Source organism: Bemisia tabaci, chromosome 9 (assembly GCF_918797505.1).
Source record: "Bemisia tabaci chromosome 9, PGI_BMITA_v3".
Lineage (NCBI taxonomy): Eukaryota > Metazoa > Arthropoda > Insecta > Hemiptera > Aleyrodidae > Bemisia > Bemisia tabaci.
In genome coordinates, this window is record NC_092801.1 from 41,971,892 (window position 1) to 41,985,756 (window position 13,865).

General features: G+C 39.6%; 1 protein-coding gene across 2 annotated transcripts in view; it reads right to left on the bottom strand.

Moving 5' to 3' along the window:
- Positions 1–13,865, bottom strand: part of Eaat1 (Excitatory amino acid transporter 1) — a 149,336-nt gene that overhangs the window by 21,696 nt on the left and 113,775 nt on the right. For both annotated transcript variants that reach the window (XM_019051271.2, XM_019051272.2), the window contains one exon: positions 14–214. In XM_019051271.2, coding sequence (XP_018906816.2) covers positions 14–214 — 201 coding nt within the window. The remainder of the gene's footprint in view (positions 1–13; positions 215–13,865) is intronic.

The following is a 13,865-nucleotide window of genomic DNA, read 5'->3' on the forward strand; positions in this document are numbered from 1 at the left end:
AATGAGTACTTACGGCGTGGATGCGGACCCCCGGAGAATGAATCCGAGGACAACTCCCCCTGCAACCCCAGCAACGGTGACGATGGTGAGGAGGTTGTGCTGGATGCACTGTTGCTGCTTGCTTTTGAGCTTGGGCATCCTGCTGCCCCCTGCGTCCCGCTCCACCGAGAGCACGGTCGCCTTCTCCGCCCCTCCTTCACCAGACAGAGGACTCCTGCAACAAATCAAAAGCATCTAGGTGAGCGCAGGGTGACATGAAACGTAAGGAGGAAATGAAAGATTGGAAATGTCAGTGAAATATTTCATGAAATTTCACGAGGCCGTAAAATATTTTGAATTTTTCAGGGGCTAAAGTATGCAATCCGCACTGGAAAAAAAAAAAAAAAAAAAAAAAAAAAAAAACACACACATTGGATCTAGAGTCCAGACTCTTGAAAACATCGACAAGAAAAAATACTCTTGAGTCAATCGGATTTTTCCTTGAATTGAAGAGCCAAGCCTCTTGATTTAAGCGGATTCTCTTTGATTCAAGCAAAACTCCGATTGAATCAAGGGTATTTTTCTTGTCAATGTTTTTAAGAGTCTGGACTCTAGATCCAAGCTTCTTAATTTTCCAGTGATATTTTTGGGACCGGGAAGGTTTGCTTAGGAGAAATGCACTCAGACGCTTACTCATGCCTTTACGAATCCATGTCGCTCATCCGTGAGCAAGGAAATTTCTATGTCGCTGAGGAGTACTCAGGGCAACTCTCTCAGAAATCTGAGTGACTCAAGGAAATGTTCTAAATTAATAGTGAATCAGAGTAAATTTTCTTACAGTGATCGGCGTACACTACACAATACGGTGCACACTCCGGCAGGCGCAGTGTAGGCAATTAGCACGTCAGAACGTTTGTGTAAAATGGTGTAGTGTTTGAAGTATCTCTCGGATGTGGAAGGCGCTATATCGGGTGCCCGCAAGCACTCCTTACCTGCTCGCGATAGTTTGAATTCGCGGAGTCAGGGAATTAAAGCACTACAATCGTGCTAAGGAAGAACTTCATATAAACATCCGAGAGTTGCCAAATTACCCTGGATAAAACATGCATTTTTGAGAACGCGAATGCGTATTTTTCCTTGAAATTTTCAGACATTTTAGACGAAGTTGCGAACAAAATTGTCTGAAAAAAGTTGAGAAAACATGCAAGATTTTCCCAATAAATTAAGGCCCCATTGAAGGAAATGTGGCAACGTCTGAATTTCAATGCGCGCAAAAGTGTCAGCTATGTTAAATATTGAGTAGCATCCTATAGTGCGTAAGGTTTGGACGGAACGACTCCTCTCACGAAATGTTCACCTGTGCCGTAAGTAGTATCGTATCGAAAAAGTACTCTTGGTTCAATCAGAATCTAGCTTAAATCAAGATCCAAGTCTCTTAATTTGAGCGGATTTCCCTTTGATTTAAGCTTAAATCTGATTGAATCAAGAGTCTTTTTTCTTGTCAATGTTTTCAAGCGTCTGGACTCTATATCCAATGTGGTTTTTTCCAGTGAGATTCTGAAGTTAGGAGTGTATTTCAGACTTTTCCAGAGAATCAACACCTCGTTCTGCTTCAGCTGAAGTTAGCAAGAGGCCCATTCCGAGAACTACGAGCCCGGGATTTGCCTTCAGAGCCACGCCTCGACCTATGACGATGAATCGCGAGGATCTGAATAAAGACGCAACCGCGGGATGAGTAGGCGAGGCATGGCGGCAAAAGCCCAAGAATGAGGAACCGATCAGAGTCGGATCGGCGCTTTCAACTCTCAAGGCCGCGGCGGGGCCTCATCAACGCAAAACGCCGCATCCACAAACCCCACCTCACAGCGAAACAGCGATCAGACCGCGCTGATAAACTGGACCGCTTCAGCAGAATCGAATCAAGTCACATCAGCCAAACTTCATTGGATTTTTTTTTTTTTTTTAATGCAGCTTAGAAAAAAACACGCTAGATCTAAAGTCCAGACTCTTAAAAACATCGACAAGAAAAAGTACTCTTGATTCAATCAGAATCTAGCTTAAATCAAGAACCAAGCCTCTTAATTTAATAAGCGGATTTCCTTTTGGTTCAAGCAAAAATCCGATTGAATCAAGAGTATTTTTTCTTGTCAATGTTTTCACGAGTCTGGGCTCTAGATCCAATGTGTTTTTTTACCAGTGAGGAGAATGGATGCACATATTATTGTGCGTATACACATTCTGTTGAACAGGAGAGATAGTGATTTAAGTGCCTTACAGGGAGATTATGAAGATGTCAAAAATGGAACTGTTAGGGCCTAAAAAAACAGCCAACCCTCTTAAACGAAAATTCCTAGAAAAGATGCAACTGTCAATCTTCAAATTCCAATATCATATCAAGAGGGCCAAGAATTTTTAAAAACGAGTGTCCTCCCGTAAATATGAGTACATTTATGCGAAAATTAAGTTAAATATACGACTTAAAATGCTTAAAATGCGACGAGTCGTGACGATGATATGACAATAAACCAGTCTGGATAGGTTGAGTTCCTGGGTTAGCTGCTTTTTATGGCCCTAGGAGCTCCATGATATAACCTCCTGAGTTACCAACATGTCCATACTCGCCTTAAATACTCTCTAATAGGAGCCGTTTTTTTGACCCCCTCTGAAATCTATCAATTAGAGCACGGAATACGTGTTGAACCTAAGCAATTGACAAAAATAACTATGATTGGAGCAATGCGGCCGTTATTACGTACTAAAAGGTGCCTAAACATAGATTTGAAGGCGCAATTCAGCCAAATTTCTGTTTTTCATAATGCCAAGACGTTTTCCGCACCGAGCGCCTTTTCAAACTAAAGTACCGTAGGATGTTGTACCAATGAATTTTTTTAGACATTTTATTTTCAATGTAGTCTCCTTTTTGTTCCCTAGATGATGCACTCGTAGTTTTCAAGAAAATTGAAAACAAATTTTCTCAAAAATAGATTCTTTTGAAAAATGCTATTGAGAAACATAACTATCGAACTGTGTCACTATGCGTAGACGGCTTCATTTTAATCTCACGCAAAGACTTTTTTACGTTCTTGTTTACAAAAAAAATAAAACAAACAAACAACAGCATATTCTGCCAAATTTCTGGATCCGCCTCTTAAATATTGTAGAGTTGAGGAAATTCAGACAGAGTGAAGCCCAAAAACGGTCATTTTCGATATACTTCTCCTTTTCAAAAATATCTACACTATGGGAAAAAAAACACATTGGATCTAGAGTCCAGACTCTTAAAAACATCGACAAGAAAAAGTACTCTTGATTCAATCAGAATCTAGCTTAAATCAAGAACCAAGCCTCTTAATTTAAGCGGATTTCGTTTTGACGCAAGCAAAAATCCGATTGAATCAAGAGTATTTTTTCTTGTCAATGTTTTCAAGAGTCTGAACTCTAGATCCAATGTGTTTTTTGAAAAATGATGACATTTGGCAGCAGTTGATGCTGCTTAGTTCCTTTCTGGTGAATGCGGTCCAACTGATCTATCACTGACACTCGGAGAGGAGCTTCGGAATTTAAAAAGGGTGTTCCCCCTCTCCACCCCCTCAACCCCCTCTCCACCCCCGCCCTCCGCCACTCGACGTTGATGACACGCCGGTAAATTAGCTTGGCTTCATTCATTCATCGATTCATTAAAAGCCTTTGTTTTTACCCTTTCGATTCGATGATGACCCCGACCGAACTTTTTCGCTCCGGTCGGCAGCCGACTCTCCGGCGTCGCGCGTCGTGAGGCGACGAATAAAAGCTGGATTTGTAGAATAATATTTTTACAAAAATAATTACACTGAATAAGTGTCGGTTATCGATGGCCAAAGTCCGAAACCGTTTGCAACGTTCTGCCGTGATAGCGAAGAGAGCCCTGAGTGCAAAAATTTTGCGTTGTAACTTTAAACGCTTATAACTCCGTTTATACAAAACTTTGAGGTTCTGAAAGTGGTTTCATTGGTTTCCTCGTGAAATTTTCTTCTAGAAACACCACTTAGTTAAAAATGTGACGAAATAAACATAATTTGCAGATGTACACAAAAATTTCTTGTCCGACCTCTCTAATTAACTCGATCTACGGGGCGGCGCAATATATTTGTAACGGGCGAGCAAAACCAAAACGCCTGCAATTCATTGCATATGCAACACGGACATCCTTCGAGCACGAATAGTTGTATCATCGCGTTGTGACCGAAGCCGCGCTGCGTCTATCAGCCAAAATGTCTATTTTACCAGGCCAAAACCCATTTCATAATCCATGCAATCGAACTGTTTCCGTGTTATGTTTCCGTGTTCCGTGTTAACGTTTGATATGCCTCGTAAAAATGAAGTATATGAAAAATATTCTGACGTGCTAGGGAAGAACGCCGTATGAACATTCGAGAGTTACCAAATTTCCCCGGATAAAACATCTGCTTTGTCGTAAAATAATGAATTTGAAATATTTGACATTTTTATATGTATTGTAACTCATATTTCAAATGAAATGTTTATTTCTTCTTTTGATTCATCTTTTCAAATTGTCTTTGGTAAATACTTGGTTTTATTTCTATCCTTGAAATTTTCGATATAAAATATGCCTTAAATGTACATTCTTTTTTTTAAATGAAATTGATTACTTCATTTTAAAAACATTTACATTTTTAAAACGTGGTAAGTATTTGTAAAACCCTTTCTAAGCATTGGCATCGATATGAATCTCAATGAGCCGTAGTTGTGATGAAAGAAACTATACAAAAATTAATAAAAGAGGAAAAAAACCAAGAAACACGCAATTTTTTGTTTTTAACTTATTTGTAAATCGACCTCCTTGAGTCAAATACGTCTAATTTTGAGCGTTTAGTTGCGCTTACACCACGCTGCAGCACAGTAAAAGCCCAAAACATAAAAGCATAAATTTGAATGCTTTGGAAATCATTAAATTTGACACGGAACAACTATTATATTTACAAAAAACACATTATATTTTCCAGTAGTACATATTTCTTTTTCATCAGTTTGAAAAGGAATAATCAATGCAGAGAGTGCAAACATTTCAAAATCATGAGTTGAAGAATGCAGACTCCGCGAGTTTAAATATTAGAGCCTAACACAGAGCAGAGCGGCGTGTTAGCAGCGCAGAACGCGCGCACTGGCGCCTACAAACCTAACTGGATACTTCACGCATTGCGCAACGCGTGAAGCATCCCGTTAGGTTTGTAGGCGCCTATGCGCGTGTCAGGTTGGTTACCTGCAACGCTTTAAGCAACTATTTCGCGTCAGAGGCGTTGCACAGTATCCTACAAGATTGAAGGCGCACGAAATAACTAGTTAAAGAGGACTTTCAATTTTGACTGCATCTGTTACTGAAAATGTTTAATTTCGCATTGGAGCGTTTCCTAGGCTCCAGTTTTGGTTTTCATCTTATCATAACCGTGCAGTGTACACATGAACATATGTTTTTATCTGCTCTTAGAGTCTGTTCTAATTATCTGTAAAGACGTTTATAGCCTGAGATGCTGAACGTCTTAAAATCATACTAACTAACTAACTCTTTCATGACTTGATTCATGAATGAAATGTTTTTATGAATGAAGGTAGTAGTAGTATGCATTTATTTTTGAGGTGGTTCCTGTCATTTAAATGAGAAGAAAAAAATGTGGACAAAACATGTCCACAATTCGGACAATTTTGGACATATTCATGGTTGGACATTAAATCATGTGGACTTAACGTTTAGTGGACATTAATAGCGGTGGACATTTATTTAATGGACGAAAGGTAGGTGGACATAAAGTCCTGGAAGAATTGTTTACGCATTAACGGCTTTCTATATATCTCGTTTTCACACAATTGATATGAATTTTGCTATTTTAGCTTTTCCAATGATTTCGTCAAACAGAGATTAGACGAATTTGAAGGAAACTAGATTTAACTACAATTCAGGAAACAACTACAATTTTTTTTTTCAAAAGGATTAGAGAATGGCGGAAAAGGGCTATACGGTTGGGATTACTTCTTTATTCTTAACTCCTTGATGCAAATATTCGTGTTTAATGGATGGATACGTAAAAATTGAAGGCACTTAGACTTTTTAATACCTCACTGCGACACGCATTGTTTGATCTCCTCTGGCGTAGGATAATTTAGCTTACAAATAGTTGAGTAGAAACGTGTGCCGAGTCACATATTGAAAAATTTGAATTGAAAGTAAGTAGTTCCGAGTCGTAAATTTTCTCCTGTAGAAAATTCAACAGACCGATTACACCATCCCAAGAAGCATTTTTCAACGGAAAAATCGCGATTTGTTGCGATTTTGTCGGCGATAAAATTGCTAAGATCATCAACATCTGAGCGATTATCCTCGATCTTGTTGCAATAAAATCGCGATTTTATCACCCGGCAATATACGGCGATATTATCGCAACAGAAATCGCGATATATGGCGATTTAATCTCGATTTTATCGACGAAAATTGAACAAAAAATTGCGATGCATAGCGATTTAATCGTCATGAATCGCAATTTTTTATTCGATAATATTGCGATAATTGCCACCGATATATAATCGCGATAATCAACCGATAAAATCGCTATTTATCGCGATTACTGCTACTTGAGATGAGGAGAAAAATTGTCAGTGTCTCCAGAAAATTACACCTTTCTCACCGAATACAATCCTTTTGATTCTCTTTCTTTTCTTCTTCGTTTTGACTGAAAATCCAACGATGAGCGATGACTCCGTTAATATTGGACTTGGAAACTGTGCGTTTAAACAGATCCTATTATTATTTTTTATCAATTTTTAACCTTAAATCATTGTGACCGGCGCAACTTACATGCAACTTACATTAGCATGAGGAAAGAACCCTCGGTGTCTCTACGAAACTACACCCCTCTCGCCGAATACCACCCTTTTGATTCGGTTTTTGGGCGCTTCTGGGTACCAGATGCGCCCTTTTCAACCGTTCGACTCCCCCGATGTAACATGTACTATACTACATGCCCTTTTGCCTTATGGGTAATGACGCCATTCTGGTACACCCGGGAAAATTGGATTTTTTTCTGCATCTGGTATTCGTAAAAGTTTTCGTGAAATGTTTTGCTTTTAAGCATAACAATCTCGCACGGACGTATTACCTGGTTAAAGTATTTTAGGGCCTCCTTATGCTTTAAATACTTATATCCGAGGCAGTACTTTCAGATCGATTTGAAAATATTACGAACAGTCACGTGATCTCTTCATTTTAGTGACGTATTACTGTGCTACTTTGTGATTAGTTCATTTTCTTGGCGCAGCATCGACACGTCAGCTGTTTGCGGCATTGAGCGGAAGGTTTAAGGTTATGTCATGGACCAAGAGAATGAATAAGGACCCCCAACTCCAGTTAGCGGAGACATTAGCGCTGCCTATATTTTCATCCATGGCCGATGTCACCGCCGGCCGGCCGGTCCCTCTCTTCTCCGCGACCCGCGCTTCCCAGTTCCTCTCCCCACTGCTGAACTCCTCTTCACGCGGCCCCGCTCCCCCGCGACCTGCGCGCCCTACCTCGCGGCGTCGCGACGCCGCTGTCCGCTAGATCGCGTTGACGCACCAGCTTTAGAGGTTCCGCCGCTCTTTCCCGTCGTCTGATTTACAGTGCATCCTTTATGTTTCCATTCACCACTAACTTAAATTCATCACAAAGTGCTTGTGAAATGTTTCAGATTATCGCGGTCGATCTGAAGTTTTGAAGGGTTTTGCGGTTAAAGACTCCCACATTAAATTCCATCTTCGTCAGTCTTCGGGTACATAAGTTGGTAGTAATATGCTTTGTCAAAGAAGCGCCCTCCAACGCTTGGGCGTTGGAACTGCTTGTTTTTTCTCTATGTGCGTTTTGACTGAAAATCCCATGATGAACGATATCTCCGTTAATATTGGACTTATAAACCTTTCGTTTCAACGGATCCCATTATTTTTTTACCAATTTTTCCGCTAAAAACGCCAAAACAAGATTCTAATTTTTATATAATATTTTTTTTTCTAATTTTTATTTTTTAATCTTTAAGAAGACAAATAACTAAATAAAAGTATATCAATTACACTGATAAAATGATTAAACTGACTATCTTTGTCTTTATTATAATCAACTTATCTCACTAGTATTTATTAACTGATTAAAAAATAAAAATTAATTAAAATTAAATTTATAAAAAACCTCCTACCTCTCCTTCTCTATTGCTAATGATTAATATCTCTTTTTTACTTATAGATTTAATATATTTAAGTGCTGTTTTATGTCAGCACTTAAATATTAATAACTATATTACTTTATGTATATATTATTCTACCTCTCCTTCTCTATTGCTAATGATTAATATATATATTATTCTACCTCTCCTTCTCTATCGCGCCTAGAGCGCATTCAACAAAAGCTGAGAATCAACCTTAATATTCGACTAAGAAACTTGGCGTTTGAAGAGACCCTATTATTTTTTACAAAGTCCTTCATCATCACGGAAAAAAAGGATTGCTGATTTGACAATTTAATCGTTAAAATACATGCCCGACATGATTAAAAAGTACATTAAAACTATTGAAAGACTGGGAAGTTAGCGCTTTTTTTTCCGCGAGGTTAAAAACCTTCTTATAGTTTGTAAGGCATTTCATTCTCTGAATGATTTTTATAGTGATGTTTAAAAAGTAAATTTTGGGAGAGTATTCACAGACAAGTATACTTGGACACTATGTTTGTGTCATTTATGTACACTGATGTAAATAAATAAGAAAATCAAATTTTACAATAAAGTAAAGCTGATTTAATCACGAGGGTAGTTGAATTAAAATTTATTTACAGTAAAATCTACATTGGAACACGCCGGACACTTCATTTAACCACAAACTTGTTAACTCAACAATTTCATGCTTTCTGTGTTAAACCACCGAAACACGATTTTTCGTGACTACACTGAACGAAAATATTTCGCTGTTTCAGTATCTAGGATGTCAAAAAGGTGTCTGGTGATCCTAATTTTACATCCTATCAATGAAAATTTAACTGCATGAGCAATCAAGGTAGTATCTTAGGATCACCAGACACATTTTTGACATCCTAGGTGCTAAAACAGCATACCATTTTTTCAGTGTAGCTCAACGGACCGATTACACCGCGAGGAGAAAAACCCCTGAGTGCTCAGTGTCTCCGAGAAATCTAAGATAGTACAACCTTCTCATCACTCAATACCCCCCTTTTGATTCGCTTTCTTTTCTCCTTCGTTTTTTATTTTTTATTTATTAAAAATTACCAATTTTTACAGTAAAATCTACATTGAAACACGTCGGACACTTTTTTTTAACTACAAACTTGTTAACTCGACAATGTCATGATTTTCGTGTTAAACCACTAAAACACGATTTTTCGTGACTAGCTCAACGGACCGATTACACCGCGAGAAGAAAAACCCCTGAGTGCTCAGTGTCTCCAGGAAATTCAAGAAAGTACATCCTTCTCATCACTCAATACCCCCCTTTTGATTCGCTTTCTTTTCCCGGCGTTTTGGCTGAAAATCCCATGATTTACACCCTTGGTGCGTGCGGCGTCGGAAGCACGGGAAGATGAGTTATGCCCCCGAAAATGACAATTAAGCCCCCCCGCGTGCGCCCGCGAGTGGAATGCGTTTGATCCCGCGACCCCCCCCCCCGCCCCCCGGGGGGGGGGGGGTGGAGACACGAGGTGCGAGAAAGCGCGACCTCATTATGATGGGCCGGATAATGGGCTCCCGGCCCTGGGGGCTGCCAAAATTTCAGCCTCTTCCCATCCCGTCGCCTTCACCGCATTCTTCCGGAAATTCGAGAAAAGGCAACCTGGACCCTGCTCATTGTTGCCAGATGGAAAAGTCAGTGATCCGATGTCTAGGGATTTTTCAGCATTTCTAGGGATCTAGAGATTTTCAAAAAAATCTAGGGATATTTTTTTCATGGTAATTTTAAGTTTTTTTTATAATTTAACCCATGTTCAAAGTTCAAATCTTATATTAGAATTTGGCAACCTGGACTCAGCGTATTGTTGCCAGATAGTGCTGAAAAATCAGCACTTCCCTGCTTTCAACCCATATAAAATGTCCTCATTTAATCGTGCACAGTCTGGCAATCTGGATCCTGCGTTGAGTAGTGTAGTGCGGCGTCCAGTGGAACGAGCTTTTGAAAGAGGTTAAGTATCATAATTATTGACTCCCTCGATACTTCTGAGCTCATACTACAATTTTTTTTAAAAAAATATATGTCCTCTCTTCCTATAGGAACTACAGAATATGAATGAACCGCTTCGCTATACATTATTAAGATGGTCGTCGATGAATTATTTTTAGAACTTTGCCTTATTTTATGTACATTAACCCACAAGGGATCTGCGAAGCGGACCTTATGGCGCGGAGCGCTCTCGGAGGGGATGGGCTGACCGCATAGCGGTCAGGAGGCGTACCCCCTGGTATTCATTGAATTGTCTTCGTCACAGACTGCTGCGTAGAAGCAAGTTCTTTTCTTTTACCCTGTATAGTTGTCCTTTCGCAGCATTAAACAGGAATCATCCTGCTTTGCGCCACAGAGTTCCACAAATCTTGTGAATGAAAAAACTCTAATGGACCACTTTCCTCGGGACGCTAAAGGGATTACACACAATAGGGCGAGAATTAGAGCGCCACAAGATTTGTTTCCTTCACGAGTCTCTCGAGGAAAGCGATAAAAAAGTTTTAAAAGTCCGAAGACAACTTGTAAAGAGGCATTAGTAAGAATAGTTTACATTCAACTCGATATTTTCAAACTTTCCGCTTGCGAAAAAAACCAAAAACACGTCTCCTAAAAATTTCCTCCTTTTTTCAATGGACGGTGCGTCTAAGATTGTCAAAAAAGAAATGCGGGAGACAGAAATAACTATTCAATCGAAAGGAAACTGAAAATAATTTTGTAGCCAACTGCAACTTAACTCGAGTAGACTTTGGTTTTTTTTTTTTGTGAGGAGGAACTTTCGATTGAAACTTTGAAAATTCTTATTCTTCACGAAAATGTTTTCTTTGTGTCCATCCTATTCAAATTGCAACTAATCCAAAAATTGCGAGTTTTTTTTAGAGAGAAATAAGGTTGCCGTGCAGCTTGACACCTCGAAACTTAAAAAGTTTAAGTATGCTCTGACCTCTCTACTTCAAAGCTTTTGACAGAGTAGCAATGGAGCTCTGGCATGCGTGAGAGCTGTGCGATTTCAGTACTGTAACATACGTAAAATTTCGTGATAAAAATTCACATTTCATCGGAGGAAATGCGGAAATCCTTGAATGTTCATACGGCGTTTTTCCTTGGCATGACAGGATTGACGGATGAATATAGATTGGCTTTGTTTAGATGCTGCGTTTAGTAGCGAGGCGTGAATGATCGATTATCGATATTTCCCCATTTGAAGCCATGGTAAAGAATCGACTACTAAGGTGTTCGTTGCGAACACCCTGTTTTTCGATCCTTTTGCACAGGTGTAACGTCGGACCAATCGATCTATCGCAAAGCACGCCCTCTGGCTGCGTCGTGTCACTTATGTGCAACAGACTCATTACGCGAAAGTGCACTTTTATAACAAATCGGCTCCAGAGAATTAATTGTCCTCAATTAGTACGGTTCCCCGCGATTCGGACCCCGGGAGTGGTCCAATTGGATGAACGGCTTTTTTTTTTTCAAAACTGTGCAAACTGAAAGCATGGCACACATTTCAATAACTAAAAGTAACTTGGGGATGAGACAAGCGTGAACCTTACTTTCCTTCTGCCGTACCAACACTGGAAAAAAAACACATTAGATCTAGAGTCCAGACTCTTAAAAACATCGACAAGAAAAAATACTCTTGATTCGATCAGATTTAAGCTTAAATCAAGAACCAAGCTTCTTGATTTAAGCGGATTTCCTTTTGATTCAAGCAAAACTCCGATTGAATCAAAAGTATTTTTTCTTGTCAATGTTTTTAGGAGTCTGGACTCTAGATCCAAGCTTCTTTATTTTCCAGTGATATTTTCGGGACCGGGAAAGTTTGCTTAGGAGAAATGCACTCAGACGCTCACTCATGCCTTTACGAATCCAAGTCGCTCATCCGTGAGCAAGGAAATTTCTATGTCGCTGAAGAGTACTCAGGTAGACTCTCTTAGAAATCTGAGTGACTCGAGGAAATGTTCTATATTGATAGTGAATCAGAGTGAATTTCCTTACAGTGCTCGGCGTACACTACACAATACGGTGCACACTCCGGCAGGCGCAGTGTAGGCAATTAGCACGTCAGAACGTATATGTAAAATGGTGTAGTGTTTGAAGTATCCCGGGATGTGGAAGGCGCTATATCGGGTGCCCGCAAGCACGCCTTACCTGCTCGCGATGGTTTGAATTCGCGAAGTCGGGGAATTAAAGCACTACTGCCGTGCTAAGGAAGAACGACATATGAACATTCGAGAGTTGCCAAATTTCCCTGGATAAAACATGTATTTTTGAGAACGCGAAACAGATTTAAGCTTAAATCTGATTGAATCAAGAGTCTTTTTTCTTGTTAATGTTTTCAAGAGTCTGGACTCTAGATCCAATGTGTTTTTTTTTCCAGTGAAGGTGACGCCGTGTGAGCATTCCAAGTGTGGCCAAATTCCCTTCGATAAAATATTTATCTTCGGAGAGTGTCATGAATATTTGCTCTTTAAAAGTTTCAGGGAAGTTAGATCAAATTAGACCGCGTTTATCAGAAAGGAACCAAGTCACATCAGCTATTGCCAAATTAAACTGCACAATTTTATATTTTACGAAAAAAAAAAAACATTGCGCGGATTCTTTTGAAAATTTTAAGGAATTTGCATTGTACCATGCGAAAAATTAGCTGAAATTCGTACAAAAATCCGCACAACCGTTTTCAGGCAAAAAAATGAATTGCCCAGTTAGATTTAGCAGTAGCTGATGTGGCTTGATTCCTTTCTGCTGAACACGGTCAAATTACTAATGAAATTCTCATGTTCTTATATTAATATTCGAAGGAAAGTATTCACAAACCCTCACAGTTCACATTTTATCGGAGGAAATGTGGCAACTCTCGAATGTTCATACGGCCTTTTTCCTTAGCAAGGCAGGGTAGCAAAAATTTCTATTGATAAAACACGAATTGTCTGGTAAACTTATGAATATTTTCCTTCCAATTTTTCAGATAATTTTGCTCGCAATTTCACCTAAAGTTTCTAAAAATTTCAAGGAGAAATATTCATCAGTCTCCTCAAAATGAACATATAATCCGAGGAAATGTGGCAATTCTCGAGATTTTATACGACCTTTTTCCTTAGCACGACGGTGCAGTGGTCCAATTGGACGTATTCCTGTTAACATGAACTACGCGCATAAGGTTTGCGTGCAACATAGTCCCTTATACTGCCGTGCTAAGGAAAAACGCCGTATGAGCCTTCATGCGTTGCCAAATTGACTTTGATATAACACGAATTTCCGAATAAGCTTATGAATATTTTCCTTCTAATTTTTTTAGATAATTTTGTTCGCAATTCCACCTAGAGTTCCTGAAAGTGTCAAGGAAAAATACTCGTAACTTTCCTCAGAAATGAAAATTTTAACGAAGGAAATTTGGCAACTCTCGAATGTTCATACGGCGTTCTTCCTTAGCATGACAGTATAGCGAGAATACGTCCAATTGGTCCATTGTGATCGGGACGCACGAATTTAGCGGCGGGGATAAAGCGGCACTTTGAAAGCTCGTGCTTTTTAGTAACCCGCCTGTTATAATTGGTACTAGACCCCGCCCCCTCCTCCTCTCCTGGACGAGATGCAGTTCGCCGGGACGCTCGGAGCATGACAGGGACACAGGGACACAGGGGCACCGGAAA